The following is a 24,321-nucleotide window of genomic DNA, read 5'->3' on the forward strand; positions in this document are numbered from 1 at the left end:
GGTAGTTCTTTCGAGCAGTGAGAGAACAGACTGATACGGCATCCATCATAAAAATGTTTTAATGAACGTGATGACAACTTGCGAAACAAATGAAAACTCAAAACAGTATAAAGAAGAGAGAAATGGATAGGTCTGTAATCCTAGCAGTTTAGGAGGTCATGGTGAGAGGATCACTTGAGGCCAGGAATTTGAGACCAGCCTGCGTAACATAGCAAAATCCTCATCTCTACAAAAAAACAAAAATGTAAAAAGGAAGAAACATAATGGAAATTTTAGAACTAAAAATACAACACTGAAATAATGACTTCAGGGGCTGGGCTCAATAGTGGAATGGAAAAGACAGAGGAAGGAATCAATGAACTGTCTACAAGACATGTCAAAGTAATGATATTAAATAGGTTGAAAGAAAAAGGATGGAAAAGATACACCATACAAACTTTAAACAAAAGAAAGCAGAGTCTGATAAACTTCTGAGGAAAGAAAATTACCAGGGATCAAGAAGGATATTTTATAATGATAAAGGAGTGATCCACCAAGAAAACATACTAATCCTGTGTACTAAACAACAGTTATAAAATGTGTGAAGCAAAAACTGATAGACCTGAAAGGAGAAACAGACAAATCCACAAATAAACTTGGAGATGTTAGTACCCCTCTCTCAACAATTGGTAGAATAACTAGAAAGAAAATCAACAAGGATATAGAAAAGGATATAGAAGAACTCGACAACACCATCAACCAGCAGGATCTACCCAACATCAGGATTTTTTTTTTTTTTAATTACACTTTAAGTTCTAGAGTACATGTGCACAATGTACAGGTTTGATACATAGATACATAGGTATACATGTGCCATGTTGGTTTGCTGCACCCATCAACTCTTCATTTACATTAGGTATTTCTCCTAATGCTATCCCTCCCCCAGCCCTCCACCCTGCAACAGGCCCCGGTGTGTGATGTTCCTCGCCCTGTGTCCAAGTGAGCTCATTGTTCAGTTCCCATCTAGGAGTGAGAAAATGCTGTGTTTGATTTTCTGTCCTTGTGATAGTTTGCTGAGAATAATGGTTTCCAGCTTTATCCATGTCCCCGCAAAGGACATGAACTCATCCCTTTTATGGCTGCAACTATGCATGGTGTATTGTATTCCATGTTGTATATGTGCCACATTTTCTTAATCCAGTCTATCATTGATGGACATTTGGGTTGGTTCCAACTCTTTGCTATTGTGAATAGTGCCACAATAAACATACGTGTGCATGTGTCTTTATAGCAGCATGATTTATAATCCTTTGGGTATATACCCAGTAATGGGATTGCTAGGTCAAATGGTATTTCTAGTTCTAGATCCTTGAGGAATCGCCACACTGTCTTCCACAATGGTTGAACGAATTTACAGTCCCACCAACAGTGTAAAAGCGTTCCTATTTCTCCACATCCTCTCCATCATCTGTTGCTTCCTGACTTTGTAAAGATTGCCATTCTAACTGGCGTGAGATGATATCTGATTGTGGTTTTGGTTTGCATTTCTCTGATGACCAGTGATGATGAGCATTTTCTCATGTGTCTGTTGGCTGTATAGATATCTTCTGTAGAGAAGTGTCTTCATATCCTTTGGCCACTTTTTGATGGGGTTGTTTTTTTCTTATAAATTTGTTTGAGTTCTTTGTAGATTCTGGATATTAGCCCTTTGTCATATGGGTAGATTGCAAAAATGTTCTGTAGGTTGCCTGTTCACGCTGATGGTAGTTTCTTTTGCTGTGTGGAAGCTCTTTAGTTTAATTAGATCTGATTTGTCTATTTTGGCCGTGTGGAAGCTCTTTAGTTTAATTAGATCCCATTTGTCTATTTTGGCTTTTGTTGCCGTTGCTTTTGGTGTTTTAGACATGAAGTCCTTGCCCATGCCTATGTCCTGAATGGTATTGTTTAGGTTTTCTTTTAGGGTTTTTATGGTTTTAAGTCTAACATTTAAGTCTTTAATGCATCTTGAATTAATTTTTGTATAAGGTGTAAGGAAGGGATACAGTTTCAGCTTTCTACATATAGCTAGCCAGTTTTCCCAGCACCATTTATTAAACAGGGAATCCTTTCCCCACTTCTTGTTTTTGTCAGGTTTGTTAAAGATCAGATGGTTGTAGGTGTGTGATGTTATTTCTGAGACCTCTGTTCTGTTCCATTGGTCTATATCTCTGTTTTGGTGCCAGTACCATGCTGATTTGGTTACTGTAGCTTAGTAGTGTAGTTTGAAGTCAAGTAGCATGATGCCTCCAACTTTGTTGTTTTTGCTTAGGATTGTCTTGGCAATGCAGGCTGTTCTTTGGTTCCATATGAACTTTAAAGTAGTTTTTTTTCCAAATCTGTGAAGAAAGTCATTGGTAGCTTGATGGGGATGGCATTGAATCTGTAAATTACTTTGGGCAGTATGACCATTTTCCCGGTATTGATTCTTCCTCTCCATGAGAATGGAATATTCTTCCATTTGTTTGTGTCTTTTATTTCGTCAAGCAGTGGTTTGTAGTTCTCCTTGAAGAGGTCCTTCACATCCCTTGTTAGTTGGATTCCTAGGTATTTTATTCTCTTTGTAGGAACCGTGAATGGGAGTTCACTCATGATTTGGCTTTCTGTTTATCTGTTAATGGTGTATAGGAATGCTTGTGATTTTTGCACATTGATTTTGTATCCTGAGACTTTGCTGAGGTTGCTTATCAGCATAAGGAGATTTTTGGGCTGAGACGATGGGGTTTTCTAAATACACAGTCATATCATCTGCAAAGAGGGACAATTTGACTTCCCCATTTCCCAACTGAATACTCTTTATTTCTTTCACTTGCCTGATTGCCCTAGCCAGAACTTCCAACACTATGTTGAATAGGAGTGGTGAGAGAGGACATCCTTGTCTTGTGCGGGTTTTCTTCCAGTTTTTGGGAAGGGAATGCTTCCAGTTTTTGCCCATTCAGTATGATATTGGCTGTGGGTTTGTCGCAAATAGCTCTTATTGATTTTCCATCAATACTTAGTTTATTGAGAGTTTTTAGCATGAAGTGCTGTTGAATTTTGTCAAAGGCCTTTTCTGCAGCTATTGAGATAATCATGTGGTTTTTGTGGTTGGTCCTGTTTATGTGATGGATTACATTTATTGATTTGCATATGTTGAACCAGGCATACCAGGGATGAAGCCGACTTGATCGTGGAGGATAAGCTTTTTGATGTGCTACTGGACTAGGTTTGCCAGTATTTTATTGAGGATTTTTTTTTTTTTTTTTTTTTTTGAGACAGAGTCTCACTCTGTCGCCCGGGCTGGAGTGCAGTGGCCAGATCTCGGCTCACTGCAAGCTCCGCCTCCCGGGTTTACGCCATTCTCCTGCCTCAGCCTCCCGAGTAGCTGGGACTACAGGCGCCCGCCACCTCGCCTGGCTAGTTTTTTGTATTTTTTAGTAGAGACGGGGTTTCACCATGTTAGCCAGGATGGTCTTGATCTTCTGACCTCGTGATCCGCCCGTCTCGGCCTCCCAAAGTGCTGGGATTACAGGCTTGAGCCACCGCGCCCGGCCTATTGAGGATTTTTACATCAGTGTTCATCAGGGATATTGATCTAAAATTCTCTTTTTTTGTTGTGTCTCTGCCAGGCTTTGGTATCAGCATTGATATTGGCCTCATAAAATGAGTTAGGGACGATTTCCTCTTTTTTGTTGATTGGAATAGTTTCAGAAGGAATGGTACCAGCTCCTCTTTGTACCTCTGGTAAAATTCAACTGTGAATCCGTCTGGTCCTGAACTTTTTTTGGTTGGTAGGCTATTAATTATTGCCTCAATTTCAGAACCTGTTACTGGTCTATTTAGAGATTCAAGTTCTTCCTGCTTTAGTCTTGGGAGGGTGTATGTGTTCAGAAATTTATCCATTTCTTCTAGATTTTCTAGTTTATCTGCGTAGAGGTGTTTATTCTCTGATGGTAGTTTGTATTTCTGTGGGATCAGTGGTGATATCCCCTTTATCTTTTTTATTGTGTCTATTTGATTCTTCTCTCTTTCCTTCTTTATTAGTCTTGCTAGCAGTCTATCAGTCTTGTTGATCTTTTCAAAAAACCAGCTCCTGGATTCATTGATTTTTTTTGAAGGGTTTTTTGTGTTTCTAGCTCCTTCAGTTATGCTTTGATCTTAGTTATTTCTTGCCTTCTGTTAGCTTTTGAATGTGTTTGCTTTTGCTTCTCTAGTTCTTTTAATTGTGATATTAGGGTATTGATTTTAGATCTTTCCTGCTTTCTCTTGTGGGCATTTAGTGCTATAAATTTCCATCTACACACTGCTTTAAGTTAAGATGATTTAAATGTGTCCCAGAGATTCTGGTGCATTGTGTCTTTGTTCTCACTGGTTTCAAAGAACATCTTTATTTCTGTCTTCATTTCGTTATTTACCCAGTAGTCATTTAGGAGCAAGTTGTTCAATTTCCATGTAGTTGTGCAGTTTTGAGTGAGTTTCTTAATCCTGAGTTCTAATTTGATTGCACTGTGGTCTGAGAGACAGTTTGTTATAATTTCTGTTCTTGTACATTTGCTGAGGAGTGCTTTTCTTCCAATTATGTGGTCAATTTTAGAATAAGTGTGATGTGGTGCTGAGAAGAATGCATATTCTGTTGATTTGGGGTGGAGAGTTCTGTAGCTGTCTATTAGGTCTGCTTGTTGCAGAGTTGAGTTCGGGTTCTGGATATCCTTATTAACCTTCTGTCTTGTTGATCTGTCTGATGTTGACAGTGGGGTGTTAAAGTCTCCCATTATTATTGTGTGGGATTCTAAGTCTCTTCGTGGGTCTCTAAGGATTTGCTTTATGAATCTGGGTGCTCCTGTATTGGGTGCATATATATTTAGGATAGTTAGCTCTTCTTGTTGAATTGATCCCCTTACCATTATGTAATAGCTTTGTCTCTTTTGATCTTTGTTGGTTTAAAGTCTGTTTTATCAGAGACTAGGATTATAACCCCTGTGTTTTTTTTTTTTTTGCTTTCCGTTTGCTTCGTAGATCTTCCTCCATCCCTTTATTTTGAGCCTATGTGTGTCTCTGCATGTGAGATGGGTCTCCTGAATACAGCACACTGATGGGTCTTGACTCTTTATCCAATTTGCCAGTCTGTGTCTTTTAATTGGGGCATTTAGCCCATTTACATTTAAGGTTAATATTGTTATGTGTGAATTTGATCCTGTCATTATGTTGTCTGCTGGTTATTTTGGCCATTAATTGATGCCATTTCTTCATAGCGTCGATGGTCTTTACAATTTGGCCTGTTTTTGCAGTAGCTGGTATCGGTTGTTTCTTTTCATGTTTAGTGCTTCATTCAGGAGCTCTTGTAAGGCAGGCCTGGTGGTGACAAAATCTCTCAGCATTGCTTGTCTCTAAAGGATTTTATTTCTCCTTCACTATGAAGCTTAGTTTGGCTAGATATGAAATTCTGGGTTGAAAATTCTTTTCTTTTCTTTTTTTTTTTTTTTTTTTTTTTTGAGACGGAGTCTCGCTCTTTTGCCCAGGCTGGAGTGCAGTGGCTGGATCTCAGCTCACTGCAAGCTCCGCCTCCTGGGTTTACGCCGTCCTCCTGCCTCAGCCTCCCGAGTAGCTGGGACTACAGGCGCCCGCCACCTCACCCAGCTAGTTTTTTTTTGTATTTTTTAGTAGAGACGGGGTTTCACCGTGTTAGCCAGGATGGTCTTGATCTCCTGACCTCGTGATCCGCCTATCTCAGCCTCCCAAAGTGCGGGAATTACAGGCTTGAGCCACCGCGTCCGGCCAAAAATTCTTTTCTTTAAGAATGTTGAATATTGGCCCCCACTCTTCTTCTGGCTTGTAGGGTTTCTGCTGAGATATCCACTGTTAGTCTGATGGGTTTCCCTTTGTGGGTACCTCGACCTTTCTCTCTGGCTGCCCTTAACACTTTTTCCTTCATGTCAAGCTTGGGGCATCTGACAATTATGTGTCTTGGGGTTGCTCTTCTCGAAGAATATCTTTGTGGTGGTCTCTGCATTTCCTGAATTTGAATGTTGGCCTGCCTTGCTAGGTTGGGGAAGTTCTCCTGGATAATATCCTGAAGAGTGTTTTCCAACTTGGTTCCATTCTTCACATCACTTTCAGGTACGCTAGTCAAACGTAGATTTTTCACATAGTCTCGTATTTCTTAGAGGCTTTGTTCGTTTCTTTCTACTCTTTTTTCTCTAACCTTGTCTTCTCGCTTTATTTCATTAATTTGATCTTCAGTCACTGATACCCTTTCTTCCACTTGATCAAATTGGCTATTGAAGCTTGTGCATGCGTCATGGAGTTCTCGTGCAATGGTTTTCAGCTCCATCAGGTTATTTAAGGTCCTGACCTCGTGATCTGCCCACCTTGGTCTCCCAAAGTGCTGGGATTACAGGTGTGAGCCACTGTGCCTGGCCAAATTTTATGTTTTTACCACAATTTAAAAAAATATTATCTATCAGTCCTAATGTATACTACCTGAATACAAACCAAGCTACTGAATAGCCTGAAGTGAATGTATAGATGAATATTTTTGTTGTTGGATGGAGTGTTCTGTGAATGTCAATTATGTGAAGTTGGTTGATATTACTTTTTCAGCTCATCTTCATACTTACTTATTTTCTGCTTACTTGTTCTATCAGTTATTGAGAAAGGGTTATTGAAATCTCCAACTATAATTATGAATTTGTCTACTTATTTCAAAGTTGTATCGATTTTTGCCACGTATTTTGAAGCTCCTTGGTAGGCACATACACATTTATGTGTTGGAGAATTCACCTCTATATCATTATATGATGTCCCTCATTATCTTTGATAATCTTCCTTGTCCTTGTCTACTTTGTTCAAAATGAATATAGCTATTTCACCTTCTTTTGATTTGCATTTACATGTCATATGTCATATATCCCTTCACTCCTTTATTTTTAGGCTATTTAAGTCTTTATATTTAAAATGGTTTTGTGTTTTTGAAAGCATATTGCTCAATGTAAAATCTTAAGTTGAACTCCTGTATTTTGCTTACATTTTAGCATATTTCATACTTAATCTATAGTAGAGCTTTAATGTTTATCACACTGACTTTATATTTTCAGCAAACCCCTTTAAAATTTTACAGTTACACATTAAAACAAATTTCATATAGTAAACTTATGATATCTATGAGGTCTGCCTTCTCTGAGGGAGATACCAAATAATAAAGGACCTAACAAAATCCATGCTTTAAAAAAATCTTCATTTGTGTTTGTCTCATGACATTCTTAGAAGTGAATTAAAGAGAAAACTTTTTTTAACTTCATTACTAAATGAGTAACTGCCACTACCAGAGTTGCTAACTCTTCTCCTTTCTTTTTTTTTTTTTTTTTTTTTTGAGATGGAGTCTTGCTCTGTCTCCCAGGCTGGAGTGCATTGACGCGATCTCAGCTCCCTGCAAGCTCCGCCTCCCGGATTCACACCACTCTCCTCCCTCAGCCTCCGGAGTAGCTGGGACTACAGGCGCCCACCACCGCGCCCGGCTAATTTTTTGAAGTTTTTAGTAGAGACAGGGTTTCACCGTGTTAGCCAGGATGGTCTCGATCTCCTGACCTCGTGATCCGCCCGCCTCAGCCTCTCAAAGTGCTGGGATCACAGGCGTGAGCCACCGCACCCAGCCAACTCTTCTCCATTTCTAACTTTCCGAATAAGAAACTTTGAAACAAACTTTGCCAACATTATAAGGAGTAGAAGGGCATTGCATCTGGGGAATGTTAATGTAGAGAAGAAGAGGACTATTTTAATAAAAATTATGTCTCTTTCATATCGTGAGAGGCTAACCTTAAAATCTTTTTTTTTCTTTTTCTTTTTTTGAGACAGAGTCTCGCTCTGTTGCCCACGCTGGAGTGCAGTGGCCTGATCTCGGCTCACTGCGAACTCTGCCTCCCAGGTTCACGCTATTCTCCTGCCTCAGCCTCTCAAGTAGCTGGGACTACAGGCGCCCGCCACCACGCCCGGCTAATTTTTTTGTATTTTTTTAGTAGAGACGGGGTTTGTTAGCCAGGATGGTCTCAATCTCCTGACCTCGTGATCCACCCACCTCGGCCTCCCAAAGTGCTGGGATTACAGGCGTGAGCCACCACGCCCGGGCTCTTAAAATCGTTTTTGTTTCATTTTTTGTCTTTTTGTTTTTTGAGACAGACTCTCGCTCTGTCACCCAGGGTGGAGTGCAGTGGCACGATCTTGGCTCACTACAACCTCTGCCTCCTGAGTTCAAGAGATTCTCCTGCCTCAGCCTTCCAAGTAGCTGGGATTACAGACATGCGTCACCACGCCTGGCTAATTTTTATATTTTTTAGTCTAGACGGGTTTTGCCATGTTGGCCAGGCTGGTCTCAATCTCCTGACCTCAAGTGATCCACCCGCCTCAGCCTCTTAAAGTCTTGGGTTACAGGCCTGAGCCACTGCGCCCAGCCTGTTTTTTTGGTTGTTTGAGATGGAGTCTTACACTGTCACTCAGGCTAGAGTGCAGTACACAATCTTATCTCATTACAACCTCTTACCTTCGTCTCCCAGGTTCAAGTGATTTTCCTGCCTGAGTAACTGAGATTACAGAGCCCACCACCACCATGCCTGGCTCATTTTTATATTTTTCGTAGAGACGGAGTTTCACTCTGTTGGCCATGCTGGTCTCTAACTCCTGTCCTCAAGTGATTCCGCCCCCATCAGCCTCCCAAAGTGCTGGGATTACAGTCATGAGCCACTGTGCTCAGCCTAATTTTTTTTTTTTTTTTTTTAAATAGAGGCAGGGTGGTCTCAAATTTCTGGGCTCAAGCGATCCTCCCACCTTGGCCCTCGCACCTTGGCCTCCAAAGTGCTGGAATTATAGGCGATTACCATGCCCAGCTAATTTTTTTTTTTTCAAAGACATATTCTTACTTTGTCGTTCAGATTGGAGAGCAGTGATACAATCATGGCTCTCTGAAGCCTGGACCTCCCTGGCTCAAATGATCCTCCTGCCTCAGCCTCTCAAGTAGCTGGGACTACATGTGCAAGCTACCACACTCTGCTAATTTTTTAAATTTTCTTAGAGAGATAGGGTCTTCCCTATCTCTCTATGTTGCCCAGGCTGGTCTCAAAGGATCCTTCCAGCACCATGCCCAGCCTAAAATCACTGTTCTTATAACTTCATCTAATAGTTAAAGGAGTTCTGATATTGTTAGATTTTCCATTTTATGAAATAACAACTAAACAGCTTCACCAGCATTCAATATTTAAATGATGTATGCATTTAGAGAAATCAGTGCATCCAAATGGAAGAAATTCCCATAAGGTTTTTTTTTTTGTTAATTGTGTTTTGTTTTTGAGATGGAGTTTCACTCTTGTTGTCCAGGCTGGAGTGCAGTGGCATGATCTCAGCTTACTGCAACGTCCGCCTCCCGGGTTCAAGCTATTCTCCTGCCTCAGCCTCCTGAGTAGCTGGGATTACAGACATGCGCTTCCACACCTGGCTAATTTTGTATTTTTAGTAGAGATGGGGTTTCTCCATGTTGGTCAGACTGGTCTCGAACTCCCGACCTTAGGTGATCCACGTGCCTCGGCCTCCCAAAGTTCTGGGATTACAGGTGTGAGCCACTGGGCCCAGCCTCCCATAAGTTTTTGTAGTGAGCTTGGGTTTTCCCTTTAATTCTAAAATAAGAGATATGATTATTCTTTTAAAGTTAACAGTTGTTAACACATGTACACTTAAAAAATCTAGAACTGTAGTCACAGAAATCTTATAGGTGCACATCAGAAAGATGAAACTAGTTCCTTTAAAAGCATAAATTAGGCCAGGTGCAGTGACTCACCTATGATCCCGGTACTTTCAGAGGCCGATGCTGGAGGATTGCTTCAGGCGAGGAGTTCGAGATTATATTGGGCAATATAGCAAGACCCTTGTCTCTACAAAAACATACAAAAAAAAAAAAAAATGAGTTAGGCCATAGTAGTGTAGGCCTGTGGTCCCAGCTACGCAGGAGAGTGAAGTGAGGGATCATTTCAGCCCAGGAGTTTGAGGTTGCAGTGAGCTATGACCTTGCCACTTCACTCCAGCCTGGGTAAGAGAGTGAGACTTTATCTCAAAGAAATAAATAAAGGCACAGGCTGGACGTGGTGGCTCAAACCTGTAATCCTGGAGGCTTCCCAGACTGGTGCCTGAGCCCCGCATCCCTCGCCCCCCACCCTCCCCGCATCCCACTCCTCCCTTGCACCTGGCACTGTGGCTTTTCCTCCCTCCCTTTCCCCGCCAAAAAAAAAAAAAAAAAAAAAAAACCTGTAATCCTAGCACTTGGGATGCCAAGGCTAGCAGACCATCTGAGCCCAGAAGTTCAAGATCAGCCTGGGCAACATGGCGAAACCCCATGTTTACCCAAAAAAAGAAAAGCAAAAGTTAGCTGGATGTGGTAGAGTATGCCTGTAGTCCCAGCTACTCTGGAGGCAGAGGGAGGAGGATGGCTTCAGCCCAGGAGGTGGAGGCTGCAGTGAGCCACCATGCCCAGCTCAGTTTTCTTAAATCACAAATACATTTCCTTTTTTTAAGGTGAATATCCCTTTATTCAATTCGGTTTTGTAAAACAGCCATTGTAGGCCAGGCACAGTGGCTCATGCCTAAAACCTAGCACTTTGGGAGGCCAGGGTGGGAGGGTCATTTGAGGGACAGAGTTCAAGACCAACCTGGCCAACATGGTAAAACCCGACCTCTACTAAAAAAAATACAGAAATTAGCTGGGTGTGGTTGCAGGTGCATGTAGTCCTAGCTGCTCAGGAGGCTGAGGCAGGAGAATCACTTGAACCTGGAGGTAGAGATTGCAGTGAGCCAAGATTGTGCCACTGCACTCCAGCCTGGGGGACAGAGTGAGACTTGGTCTGGGGGGGAAAAAAAACCCAAAGTAGCCATTATAGTTTAGGCCAGCAAACGTCTCATGGTTCACTCATTGCAGTGTAGTCCCTGGACTGATAGCTATTTCTCTACATGGTGTGTTTTGAAGATTGTAGAATTCAGCAATTGATATAAACTATGTCTTGATCTGATTCACTGTCTTCTATTATCTTCTTTAGGGGCACACTGAGTTGCCTGAAAGCAAGAATCTTTTAAATTATATCCTTTTCATTAAAACTTGAGCTATGGAATTTTTACATATTAGTAATGAAAGTAACAGGTTTCAAGAACGTGCCCTCTGGGGGTCAGATATTTTAAGCATTACTCTTTCTGTATAAGATTTCACAAGGCTTTCAGACTGTCCTCATTTTCATAATATTAATGTGGTCATAAGCTTGAACTGGCATAAGTCCTATGAGAAAGTTTGGATCATAAATAAATTTAATATATCATAATTTCTCTTTGTGATATAAATGACTGTTGTTATTTGTTTTGATATAGATGTATAAAAAAATAACTAAGGCAATAAAAAATTAGAACCAGGCCAGGCGCAGTGGCTCACACCTGTAATCCCAGCACCTTGGGAGGCCAAGGCAGGTGGATCAGTTGAGGTCGGGAGTTCAAGACCAACCTGACCAATATGGAGAAATCCCATCTCTACTAAAAATACAAAATTAGCCTGGCATGGTGGTACATGCGTGTAATCTCAGCTACTCAGGAGGCTGAGGCAAGAGAATTGCTTGAACCTGGGAGGTGGAGGTTGTGGTGAGCCGAGATCGTGCCATTGCACTGCAGCCTACCTAGGCAACAAGAGCGAAACTCTTAACTCAAAAAAAATTAGAGCCAATGGAAGATCACTTTACAGAGTCATTGTTACCACCTCACCAGTGTACAAGTTCTTTCTCTTTATTTTCTATTTTCATAAAAAATACTATGCTGCTGGTTCTTCATGGTTTATTAACTGAACTGTTTAAAATGAAATAATACATAATAACACCTTTATTCAGATATAATACATATAACATACAATTCACCCATTTAAAGTATACAATTCAGTGTGTTTCATTGCTCCGTAAAGAAGCCTAGTACCCATTAGCAATCTCTGTTTTCTTCCAATCCCTCCTCCAGCCCTGTGCAACTGTCAGTCTTTTCTCTATCTCTGGCTTTTTGTATTCTGGACATTTTGTATAAATAGAACCATAAAATATGTGGTTTTTATGAGTAGATTCTTTCAGTTAGCATGTTTTCAAGGATTTTCTATGATATCATATGTATTAGCACTTCTTTTTCTATTTCAAATATTTCATTGTATAAATGTAACACTTTATTTTTCCATTTGTCAGTGAGCATTTTTCTTATGCTTTTGGGCTATTATGAATAATGTGGGGACATATGCTTTACTCTAGATTTAGAGTGTGCCCTTGGTTTTTTAAAGTTTATTTTTATTTTTTTGAGACTAAGTCTTGCTCTGTCATGCTCAGGCTAGAGTGTAGTGGCGTGATTTTGGCTCACTGCAACCTCTGCCTCACAGGTTCAAGTGATTCTCCCGCCTCAGTCTCCCAAGTAGCTGGGATTATAGGCACTCGCCACCACACCCGGCTAATTTTTTGTATTTTAGTAGAGACAGAGTTTCATCATATTGGCCAGGCTGGTCTCGAACTCCCGACCTCAGGTGATCTGCCCACCTCAGCCTCCCAAAGTGCTGACATTACAGGCATGAGCCACCATGCTCAGCCTAACAAGGTTTTTGGTTTTTTTGTGTGTGACAGAGTCTCACTTTGTTGCTCAGGCTGGAGTGCATTGGCTCAGTTTCAGCTCGCTGCATAGAATGTGTCCTTGTTTTAAAACATTAAATCTTTATGTTATAGTTTTATTTTCAATAGCAATTTTCATTGCCTGAAGATAATCTGATAGTTATCAAACTTTGCTAAAAATTCCTTGGTTCTAAAGAAGAGAGATTGATGGTTCTAAAGAAGAAAGATTTACAGAGTTTTTAATATAAAGCGAACTGTGGCTGTGCACAATGACTCACGCCTGTAATCCCAGCACTTTGGGAGGCTGAGGCGGGCGGATTACTTGAGGTCAGGAGTTTGAGACCAGCCTGACCAACATGGTGATACCCCATCTCTACTAAAATACAAAAATTAGCTAGGCGTGGTGGTGTGTGCCTGTAATCCCAGCTACTTGGGAAGCTGAAGCAGGAGAATCATTTCAACCCAGAATGTGGAGGTTGCAGTGAGTTGAGATCGCACCACTGCACTCCAGCCTGGGCAACAGAGCGAGACTCTGTCTCAAAAAAATAGAAAGAAATAAATAAGGAAATAAAGTGAACTGTTACATTAATTATATTTGAATTATTTTGTATCAAATAGATATTTGGTGCTTGAAAAACTGAAGAAGGAAGACGCTGACCGAATTCATATATTCAGTTCTTTTTTCTATAAACGCCTTAATCAGAGAGAGAGGAGAAATCATGAAACAACTAATCTGTCGTAAGTCAAACTCTGAAAATATTTAACAGATGTAAGTCACTCAAATTTAAGTAAAAAATCACGTACTTGAAAGAAAACACAAATCTCTGCAATTCTCTTGCTTGCTTTTTAAATTCTCCAGCCAGGAAGAGAACACACTAAATAAGTCAGTTCCATTTTCATGCTTCATGGGTTCATATTCACCTGCCTTAGACTAACTTTGTGCTAGTTTTAGAATTTTTTTTAACAACTTATTTATATTGAGGCAATATCATTTACTTCTCTTACCAGTTTACAAAATTAATGTAATTCATAACATTCTAATAACTTTCAGAATACCTAGAATTTATAAATGTTCTAGGTCAAATATCTAGAATAGTGTTTCCCAAATGTAACTAATAGGTTTTTTTTTTTTTTAATTACTTAGATACTTACTAACTACAGATTACTCTGTTTTATCCTAGGTGTTTATCCATAATAGAAAGGAACCTGTGAATCTATACTCTTAATAAGCTCTTTGGGTGATTCTTCTCAGACAAATTAAGGAAGTACTATTGTACATAGTAGGCCTGATTTGTTTTCTTTTTTTCAAGACAGGGTCTCACTCTGTCGCCTAGGCTGGAGGGCATTGGTGTAATCTTGTCTTACTACAACCTCCACCTCCCACTCTCAAGTGATCCTTCCACCTCAGCCTCCCAAGTAGCTGGGACTAAGACACATGCCACCCCACCCAGCTAATTTTTGTATTTTTTGTAGAGACAGGGTTTCACCATGTTTCCCAGACTGGTTTCAAACTCCTGGGCTCAAGGAATCTGCTCGCCCCTGCCTCCCAAAGTACTGGGATTTCAGGTGTGAGCCACCATGCCCACCTATTTTCTTTATAATTCTTCTCCATATAGTGATGGCATCTAGCTCTGATAATTTGCTGGTAATTGATCAGAAGATACACTTAAGAATTGGTAGATTTTAAAATTTAAAACTAGTCTTAGATGTCTTGAATTGATGGCTGCTATGCATGATAATAAATAATAATAAATATTTTCTCTTATTTCAGCAATTCCTAATGTTGCCTCTTAGAGTTGATAATAGTTATTGGTTTTGACCAGTGCTCATAGCTATATTGCTTCATCTACCATCAGATAATGCTCACTTTTCCTACTGTTTTCTCCCCAGTTACCCTAAGTTTTGCTTGGCTACACCTCTCAATATAGTTGCCAGTACCAATTCTGCAGTAATAAAAATAGTAAAGAGAAGTCTAGGCAAGATAAGCACTAGAACTTCTGCCCCTCAGATGGAGTAACAGGAGTAAAATATCTTTCTCCAAATTCAATAGTGGGTAGTCCCATGCCTTCCTAGTTTCAATCCAACAAGTTCTATTTTCTTTCCCCAGTTTGTCAAACCATTTTATGCAACTGTTTGAGCTATTACATCTGAATCTTCTTAATTTATATATCACTACATATAAGCTGGAGCACTAGAAATATTTCAGAAGCTTATATTTATCTCTTTCTTACAGAATACAGCAAAAGCGACATGGGAGAGTAAAAACATGGACCCGGCATGTAGATATTTTTGAGAAGGATTTTATTTTTGTACCCCTTAATGAAGCGTGAGTAAGGATTTCCTTTATGTAAATGATGGCAATTTTTAAATAATTAGTATGAGGTGAAGAATTCATTTTAAAACGTCTTTCTGAAATCTCTTGTATATATTCATATTTGTACTGCCTGTTTTACAAGAATTAATGCAGTTTCACAGTGAATCATATAAGATACTGAATTTTACAGACAGTAGACCAGATACCTTTCTAATCTCATTTTATTCATTAATGTCAAATAATACTATTTTTTAAAAAAAAACAGTGGTGCTTATTGTCTAGCAGATAACCTATAGAAAAGTATTATTTTTACAAAAAGATGATTAGGTCACATAAAGGAGTTGGAATCTTAAGTTTAAAATACACTTCTGTTTTTAACCAGAAGGGAGAAATGATGGTTGGATTTATGCCATTTTTCAATTAAAAACCATGCAGACTACTTGAAGCAGTTTCTGAGTAAATGGAAGTGTTTAAATATTTACATTATTCTCTCCCAATGACTAGATAGTATTATTTTACAAGTAAGACTTAAAAGTTTTTTTTGTTCTTTTGTTGTTTTTCTATGCCCTCGATCCAAAGACCACCAGAAATATACTTGTAGTCGGAAAACTTTGTTTATTACTTACATCAAGGAATAACACACACCATAGACAGCTCTGGAGCCTCTCATTAAAAGGGAGTTTCAAAGAATCTGTGAAAGAATCTGGGCTTTCCTTGGGTGATAATGGGGGAGGGTCTAAAGTAGTGGTGGTTTGCCTAGGTAAAGAAGTAGCATTCACTTATATAAAGAAGAATAATGTTGACTATTTTGTGATTTCCAACTGTAACCTTATATTTTTCTCTGCTTAGACAAATTATGATATGGCCCTACTTTGTCTCACTCTATCATGGTTGCAAAATATACTTTCCTGGAGTTGGTATTCTATGAGATTGTTTATGTATAAGTCTAGCTGTGCCAAGCTAACTTCCAAATTTTTTTTTTTTTTTTTTAACTTTTGTAGAGGTGGGTATCTCACTGTGTTGCTCAGGCTGGTCTTGAACTCTTGGCCTCAAGCTGTCCCCCGACCTCAGCCTCCCAAGTAGCTGGGATTATAGACATGAGCCACTGCTCCTGGCAGAGCTATATATTTTTAAATTCATATTATCACAGTAAAATTTAAAACTAATTGATTTCTTTGTTCTCTTCAAAATTAGGTTTTGGCTGGGTATGGTGGCTGACGCCTATAATCCCAACACTTTGGGAGGCCAAGGTGGGCGGAGTACTTGAGCTCAGGGATTCAAGACCAGCTTGGCCAACATGGTGAAACCTCGTCTCTACTGAAAATACAAAAATTAACTGGGCGTGGTGGTGTGTGCCTGCCATCCCAGCTACTCAGGAGGCTGAGGCAGGAGGATCGCCTGAACCCGTGAGGCAGAGGTTGCAGTGAGCCAAGATCATGCCTCTGCACTCCAGCCTGGGCAGCAGAGTGAGACTCCATCTCAGAAAGAAAGAAAGAAAAGAGGTTTCTTGACTGGGTACAAATTTGTCTTGTAAAGTAACATGTGAACAACTTACTAGGTGAAAGGGAGGAAAGCCATTTGTCAGAAATGAATTATAAAAATTTTAAATAGAAATATAATTTGATTACACAAGATTTAGGGATAGAGGCACATCCCTCTTAATCACTATACCTGTGCGTGGAAGTTATTATCGGTGCTTCCAGTCATCTTAGTGAGAGGTAGAGAATGAACTCTGTAAGAGGACTCTACCATTTGTAGATTAAAAAATAGCCTATAAATCAAGAGAGCTTGTTTTTGTTTTTGCTTTTTTTTTTTTTTTTTTGAAGAGAGAAAGCTACAAATACTTATGCATTAATTATGTTAGATTGGCTGCCATATATTTGTCATCTGTTTTGTTTTTATTTTTTCTAGTGGTACCAATTTTTTTTTCCTTTCTTTTTTTTTTTTTTTCTCGTGATAGGGTCTCTCTGTGTCACCCAGACTGGAATGTAGTAGCGTGATGTCAGTTTACTGCAGCCTCAACCTCCCAGGCTTAAGCGATCCTCCATCCTCAGCCTCCTGAGTAGCTGGGACTATAGGTGCATGCTACCACACCTGGCTAATTTTTGTGTTTTTTTTAGAGGATGAGGTTTTGCCATGCTGCCCACACTGGTCTCAAACTCCAGAGCCCAAGCAATCCACCTGCCTTATCCTCTCAAAGTGCTGGGATTACAGGCATGTGCCACTGTACCTGGCCCGATTTTTTTCTTAAGTTTCTAAGCTCTTTATTAAAAATTGTTATAGTAATTTCCAGGAACACAAATTTGATGTATGGATCTAATCCATCTTAAGTGAAATTGCCTGGGTATTTTGTTTTGTTTTTTAGAGACAGAGTCTCATTCTGTTGCCCAGGCTGGAGTACAGTGGTGCAATCATAGCTCACTGAAGCTTCAAACTCTTAGGCTTAAGCGATCCTCCTGTCTCAGCCTCCCGAGTAGCTAGAACTATAGGTGTGTGCCACAGGCCCAGCTAATTTTTTTTTTTTTTTTTTAATTTTTTTTTTTTAGAGATGGGGTCTAGCTATGTTGCCCAGACTGGTCTCAAACTTCTGGCCTCAAGCAATTCCCCCACCTCAGCCTCCCATAGCACCAGGATTACAGGCGTGAGCCACTGCGCCTGGCCAAAAGTCTGTGTTAGCCTCTCTCCTGCTGTTAAAGTTAATGTAGCTGTTATTAAAAGGAATCATAAAAAGCAAAACCCTGGCTTAATGGAAGTAATTGTTGGAAGTAATTGTCTGATTCAGCTTTCTCTTCTTAGGCCAAAAAGGATTTTTCCTAGTTTTTAGGTGAGGAAATTTATAGTTTAGCCATATTGGCATAGCTAAGAAATGTTAAGAACTGTGATAGGCTTTATTACAGCATTAGGTTGAGAGTCACTGTATTACACTGTATTTCATCAGTTTTATTTATTTTGAGATGGGGTCTCACTCTGTCTCCCACACTGGAGTGCAGTGGCACCATATTGGCTCACTACTACCTCCGCCTCCCAGGCTCAAGCTAACCTCCCACCTCAGCCCCCAACCGCAGTAGCTTGGACCACAGTCACGTGCCATCACACCCAGCTAATATTTTGTGTTTTTGGTAGAGACAGGGTTTTGCCACGTTGCCCAGGCCAGTCTCCAACTCCTGAACTCAAGCGATCCACCTGCCTCAGCCTCCCAAAGTGTTGGGATTACAGGTGTGAGCCACCATATCTGGCATCAATTTTTAAAACACCCTTTTTTCTCATTGCAACATGTCTGAAGTTGAGATGTGACTTTATAAATAAAATAAAATTAGCTATGTGTTAGAAATGATGAAATGAAGAGGTTAGTGCGTTAGCCTGATCTAAATCCATAGAGTACTAAGGATTAATAATGAAGAACAAGAGAGAAGCAAGCGTTCATCCATCTGGCCTTCACAATACTGAAGATGAAGCCAGCCAGCCTATGACAGCCATTTCTACTGGATGCTGTTCGATGAAGAGATAGATAGTGCTGTTTCTTAGTACTACCTTAGGTACTCTAATCTTTTGCAAAAATGAGAATGTGGAATAATTTTTATCCATGGCAAGATAATTTGTCTCTCATCCAGCAAATATTTATTGAAAACCCTACCATAGGACAAACATTATTGTACTTGACCAATAAGCTTCCTGACATCTATAGCCTATTCCTAGTATCCCAACAGAGCCCTGTGTCTAGCAAAAAATGAATGTTAGCTAGTACTGTACAGCTTCTTGCTTGTGTCCTGTACTCTACTGTTGGGAACATTGATACCTGAATTCAGCTGTATCATAAGCACCTACTTGATAGCTGGAACTGTCTACTAATACTTAAATTTTTGTACAAGGACTAAATTAGATATGTTATTTCTTTTTAATGTATTAAATTTCAGTATAGCATGAGATAAAACATTACTTATATATGTATTTTGAGATTAAGCCTTTCCTATCTTAATAACACATAGTAACAGTAAAAAGAACAAAACTATATATGCAATTCTTAGTAAATGTTGAAAATCATATGACCTAATTAGACTGCTGAAGACAGTTTAATCTTTTTTTTTCTTTGAGACAAAGTCTTACTCTGTCACCCAGGGTGGAGTGCAGTGGCACAGTCTTGGCTCACTGCAACCTTCTCCTCCTGGGTTCAAGCAGTTCTCCTGCCTCAGCCTCCCAAGTAGTGGGACTACAGGTGCACACTGCCACGCCCAGCTAATTTTTTGTATTTTAGTAGAGACGCAGTTTCACCGTATTGCCCAGGCTGTTCTCAAACTCCTGAATTCAGTCCTGAATTCAGGCAGTCCGCCTGCCTCGGCCTCCCAAAGTGCTAGCATTACAGGCGTGAGCCACCGCCCCTGGCCAATAGTTTAATCTTTTTCCATCTTTTTACATAAAGAGAAGGCAAAGGGGAATGACAAGTTGCAAAGTGACATACTTGCCAGAAAAAGCAATGAATTTTTCATTCAGAAAACAAGAAAAGGTTCAGGGATTGTTTGCAAAAGTAAATACAGGCTACATAATTTTAATACAAACTATGTTATTTTTGAATGGACATTGTATTCTGTTACTGAATCAATGATCACATAAAACAAGATTAATTTGAGAATTTTAAAAAAATAAGTGTTTTTTTTTTTTTTTGAGATGGAGTCTTGCTCTGTCACCTCCAAGCTGGTGTGCAGTGGCACAATCTTAGCTTACTGCAACCTCTGCCTCCTGGGTTCAAGTAATTCTCCTGCCTCAGCCTACTGAGTAGCTTTTTAGTAGAGACAGGGTTTCACCATGTTGCCCAGACTGGTCTTGAACTCTGGACCTCAGGTGATCCACCTGTCTCAGCCTCCCAAAGTGCTGGGATTACAGGCGTGAGCTACCCCACGGCCAGAATTAGGCATTTTTAATAAATTCATTGGCAAGAAGTTTAAAAACATTTTAATTGATATGTATTGCCAAATATAATAAACTTTTCTAATAACATATTTAGTTATTTCATTTGTTTTTTACAGTGCACACTGGTTTTTGGCTGTTGTTTGTTTCCCTGGTTTGGAAAAACCAAAGTATGAACCTAATCCTCATTACCATGAAAATGCTGTCATACAGAAATGTCCAACTGTGGAGGACAGTTGTATTTCTTCTTCAGCCAGTGAAATGGACAGTTGTTCACAAAACTCTTCTGCCAAGCCTGTAATTAAGAAGATGCTAAACAAAAAACATTGCATAGCTGTAACTGATTCCAATCCTGGGCAGGAAGAAAGTGACCCTCGTTATAAGAGAAACATATGCAATGTAAAATATAGTGTGAAAAAAATAAATCATACTGCGAGTGAAAATGAAGAATTGAATAAAGGAGAATCTACATCCCAGAAAGTTGCTGATAGGACTAAAAGTGAGAATGGCCTACAGAATGAAGGTTTAAGTTCCATGCATCATACAGGTACGTATCTAAATGCTTTGAAAGAATGAAAAAATTCAGAATAATCTGGATTTTTTAATAAACAGGATTAAGATCCTGTTTTTTTAAAAAAAAAATCAGGTTAATGGCTGGGTGTGGTGGCTCACACTTATAATCCCAGCACTTTGGGAGGCCAAGGTGGGAGGATCACTTGAAGCCAGGAGTTTGAGAACAGCCTGGGCAACATAGCGAGACCCCATCTCCAAAAAAAATAAATAGAAAATTTTTAAAGAATGTACTTATAACAATATAGTAACACAACTTACTTTTAATTTATACTGAAGTGTAATTATAATAACTAACTCATTTTATGAGTGTAGCTTAATGAACTTTGATAAATGTATACATAGAGTCATGTAATCACTATTGCAATCAAAATTGAGAACCTGACCGGGGCACAGTGGCTCACACCTGTAATCCCAGCCCTTTGAGGGGCCAAGATTGGCAGATCACTTGAGCTCAGAAGTTTGAAACTAGCCTGGGCAACATGGTAAAGCCCTGTCTCTACCAAAAATACAAAAAACTTAGCCAGATGTGGTGGTGCACATCTGTGGTCCCAGCTACTTGAGAGGTTGAGGAGGGAGGGTCGCTTGAGCTCAGGGGGCTGAAGTTGCAGTGAGTGGAGATCACGCCATTGCACTCCAGCCTGGGTGACAGAGGGAAACCCCATCTCAAAATAAAAAAACAAAAAAATTGAGAACTTTTCATCACTCCAGAAAACAATCCGCTTGTGCCCTTTTTGTACTCTGTTTCTTCTGTCACCCCTAGAGTGCAATTTTGAAATTGTAGAACAAAGTTTATATTTTCCATTTATTGGAACTTGGATTTAATTTCATAGGAAATTTACAGTATTCAGCATTAACAGTAGTTGTGCAGTCTTAGATGTATAAGGCAAATTTACCAATGTATAAATTGAGATCAAATGGACCAAGGCAGAAATTAAAGTTTTCTCCTCAAAATAGTTGTGGACATTCCAATTAAAGTTTGGTTCTTCATTCCTCACTCTCCTTCACTGTTTTCAGTGGGAAGAGAAGCACTGGTTCAGTCTCTGCTTGTTTAAATCTCTCTTCAGCTCTAATAAATTGATTGTTGTGCTTGAGTCAGTTCCGTAGTTGTAGAACCTGTTAAATCTAGTTGTGGCCAGGTGTGGTGGCTCACGCCTGTAATCCAGCACTTTGGAAGGCCGAGGCGGGTGGATCACCAGGTCAGGAGTTTGAGACCAGCCTGACCAACGTGGTAAAACCCCATCTCTACTAAAAATAAAAAAATTAGCTGGGTATGGTGGCACGTGCCTATAATCAGGAGGCTGAGGCAGGAGAATCACTTGAACCCGGGGGCGGAGGTTGCAGTGAGTTGAGATTGTGCTACTGCACTTCAGGCTGGGCAACAGTGAGACTCCGTCTCAAAAGTAAATAAATAAATAAAAAGCTAGTTTCTGTTCAAATTCTTAAATTTGATATCAAGTCAATTGTATAATTTCCTCTCCAACCTACAAGTAAAATAGTCCTTGCCATAAAAACCCATAACATGCTATATTGTGTGCCTTGCAAACTTCTTAAACTGTGAATAGATCTACTACATTTTTCTTCTTTTTTTCCTAATACCTTGCTCATGGAACTAATGAATTTTCTTTGGATGAAAAATACTGGTATAGGACATAGAATAAATTATGTGAATTCAGAAAGAACCTATCAAAAATTGTGAATATGGAACATACTCTTGGTACTTACACCAGCTTATATTATTTTAGTGAGTTAGAAAGCTATTGTTAAGCTTTTTTTTTTTTTTTTTTTGAGATGGGGTCTCTCTTAGTCACTCAGGCTGGAGTGCAGTGGCACAATCTTGGCTCACTGCAACCTCCCCCTCCCGGGTTCAAGCAATTGTCTTCTCAGCCTCCCTAGTAGCTGAGATTACAGGTGCATGCCACCTCACCCGACCTGTTGAGCTCTTGTAAGAAATCTCCTGAGCAGGAAAATCTAGAGTAGATTAGTGGCTGCTTGGGGCTTTTGGGGGTGGGCAGGTGAGGTGGGTGGGAATGTAGGAAGAGAGTGATAGTTAAGTGGTATGGGGTTTCTTTTTGAGATGATGAAAAGGTTTAAAAATTGGTTGTGATGACTGTGCATATACTAAAAAACATTAGATTGTATACTTTAAATGGGTGTATATGGTATGTGAATTAAATTTTAGTATGGCTCTTTTTTTAAGTCTCTTTCTGGCCAATAATCTTACGTACTTTAATGTGAATTCAGATGAATTAAGGTGCTTGACTTAAAGCAATGGGACAAAAGCCTAGGGCTTCATATACACCAACTCCAGAGATTTCTAGTGCTCTCACCTACAAATTAATTTTCTGGTCAAGTAACATCCAGTTAAATTTGAGTAAATAGCCTCAAAAATCCTAATGGAGACCAAAGCCAAAAATAACTTGTTTTATGTAGTTTGCCTTCTTAATACTTGTTTATCCCAGTTACTCATTTTTGAATTATAGTTTGTACATTTTTGTTTTGTTTTTAGTATGTATATACCATATCAGCTATCTCTTCCTCTGAAACAAATGTTTTACAGAAAATCACATACAGTGATTTCACATATAGTCAACAAGTGTTGACTATGTCAGATAACAGGCTGTAGTAAATAAGTGGAAATTAGGTTTTTACAGTAAACTAGGGAAATAACAATGTGTGGAATCACTACTTTCACTTGCTGTTTTTTCACTTGACACCTTATGAAATACTTGGCTTGGCCATGGTGCATGAAAAATGTGTACGCTTAAACTCTAGAATCACGCTCAGCATCTTCACATAGTCTCATTATATGAGAAGTTCTCAGGAACTGACACTGATTGAGAGAACCACTGATCAAGTCATCACCTCTCAGTTTACTCCAGATCATTTGTTTATAGAGGGAATTTACTGCATCATTTAAGCTATATTTCTCCTGTTTTTGAAAGGCATTCGTAGTTTAGTTTGTGTAAGGTAGATAGATATTTATGTGACCACAGTTTACATAATAATGATTTGCTGCTAGAAGTAACCCGATTGTAACTGACTAATTCTGAATTGCCTGAAGATTTTGAACAAATGTTATTCAGATACAGGTGTTTTAGCTTTAAACAGACTTAAAAATACAGATTTTTAGAAAAGATAAATTGAAGAGGTCATTCTTTTTTTTCTTTTTTCTTTTTTTTTTTTTTAAGACAGGGTCTCACTCTGTTGCCCAGGCTGGAATGCAGTGGCACAGTCACAGCTCACTGAAGCCCCTACCTCCTGGACTCAAGCAATCCTCCCAACTCAACCCCCCAAGTAGCTGGGACTATAGGCATGTTTCACCTGCCCAGCACAATTTATTTTCTGTAGAGACAGGGGCTCCCTATGTTGCCCAGGCTGGTCTCAAACTTCTGTGTTCAAGCAGTCCATCCATCTCAGCTTCCCAGAGTGTTGGGATTACAGATGTGAGCCACTGCGCTCAGCCCATAGTGCTTTTTTTGTTGTGGTGGTGGATTTTTGTTGTTTTTTGAGACAGAGTCTCACTTTCATACAAGTTAAGAGTACAATGATATAATCACAGTTCACCGTAGTCTCAACCTCCCATGTTCAAGTGATCCTCCCACCTCAGTTTCCTGAGTAACTGGGACCACAGGTGCACACCACTACACCTGTATGATTATTTTATTTTGTTTGTAGAGACAGGGTCTCGCTATGTTGCCCAGGTGATCCTTCTGAACTCAGGTGATCTTCCTGCCTCAGCCTCCCGAAGTGCTCACTATTATTACAGGTGCTAGGCCACTGTATCTGGCCCCATGGTGCTTTATTGGTTTATTGGCTATTTTAAATAGTATGCTTCTGAACATAACAGATATATATCTTTTCTCTTTTTTTGAGACAGAGTCTCACTCTGTCACT

General features: G+C 39.6%; 1 protein-coding gene across 10 annotated transcripts in view; it reads left to right on the forward strand.

The window, feature by feature from the left end:
• The window catches only part of SENP6 (SUMO specific peptidase 6), a 115,789-nt gene that overhangs the window by 81,169 nt on the left and 10,299 nt on the right, over positions 1-24,321 (forward strand). For all 10 annotated transcript variants that reach the window (XM_010372234.1, XM_010372233.2, XM_030928618.1 and 7 more), the window contains 3 exons: positions 13,257-13,376; positions 14,872-14,964; positions 19,974-20,401. In XM_010372234.1, the coding sequence (XP_010370536.1) occupies positions 13,257-13,376; positions 14,872-14,964; positions 19,974-20,401 (641 nt within the window). The remainder of the gene's footprint in view (positions 1-13,256; positions 13,377-14,871; positions 14,965-19,973; positions 20,402-24,321) is intronic.

This window comes from Rhinopithecus roxellana, chromosome 4, assembly GCF_007565055.1.
Source record: "Rhinopithecus roxellana isolate Shanxi Qingling chromosome 4, ASM756505v1, whole genome shotgun sequence".
NCBI classification, from domain to species: Eukaryota; Metazoa; Chordata; class Mammalia; order Primates; family Cercopithecidae; genus Rhinopithecus; species Rhinopithecus roxellana.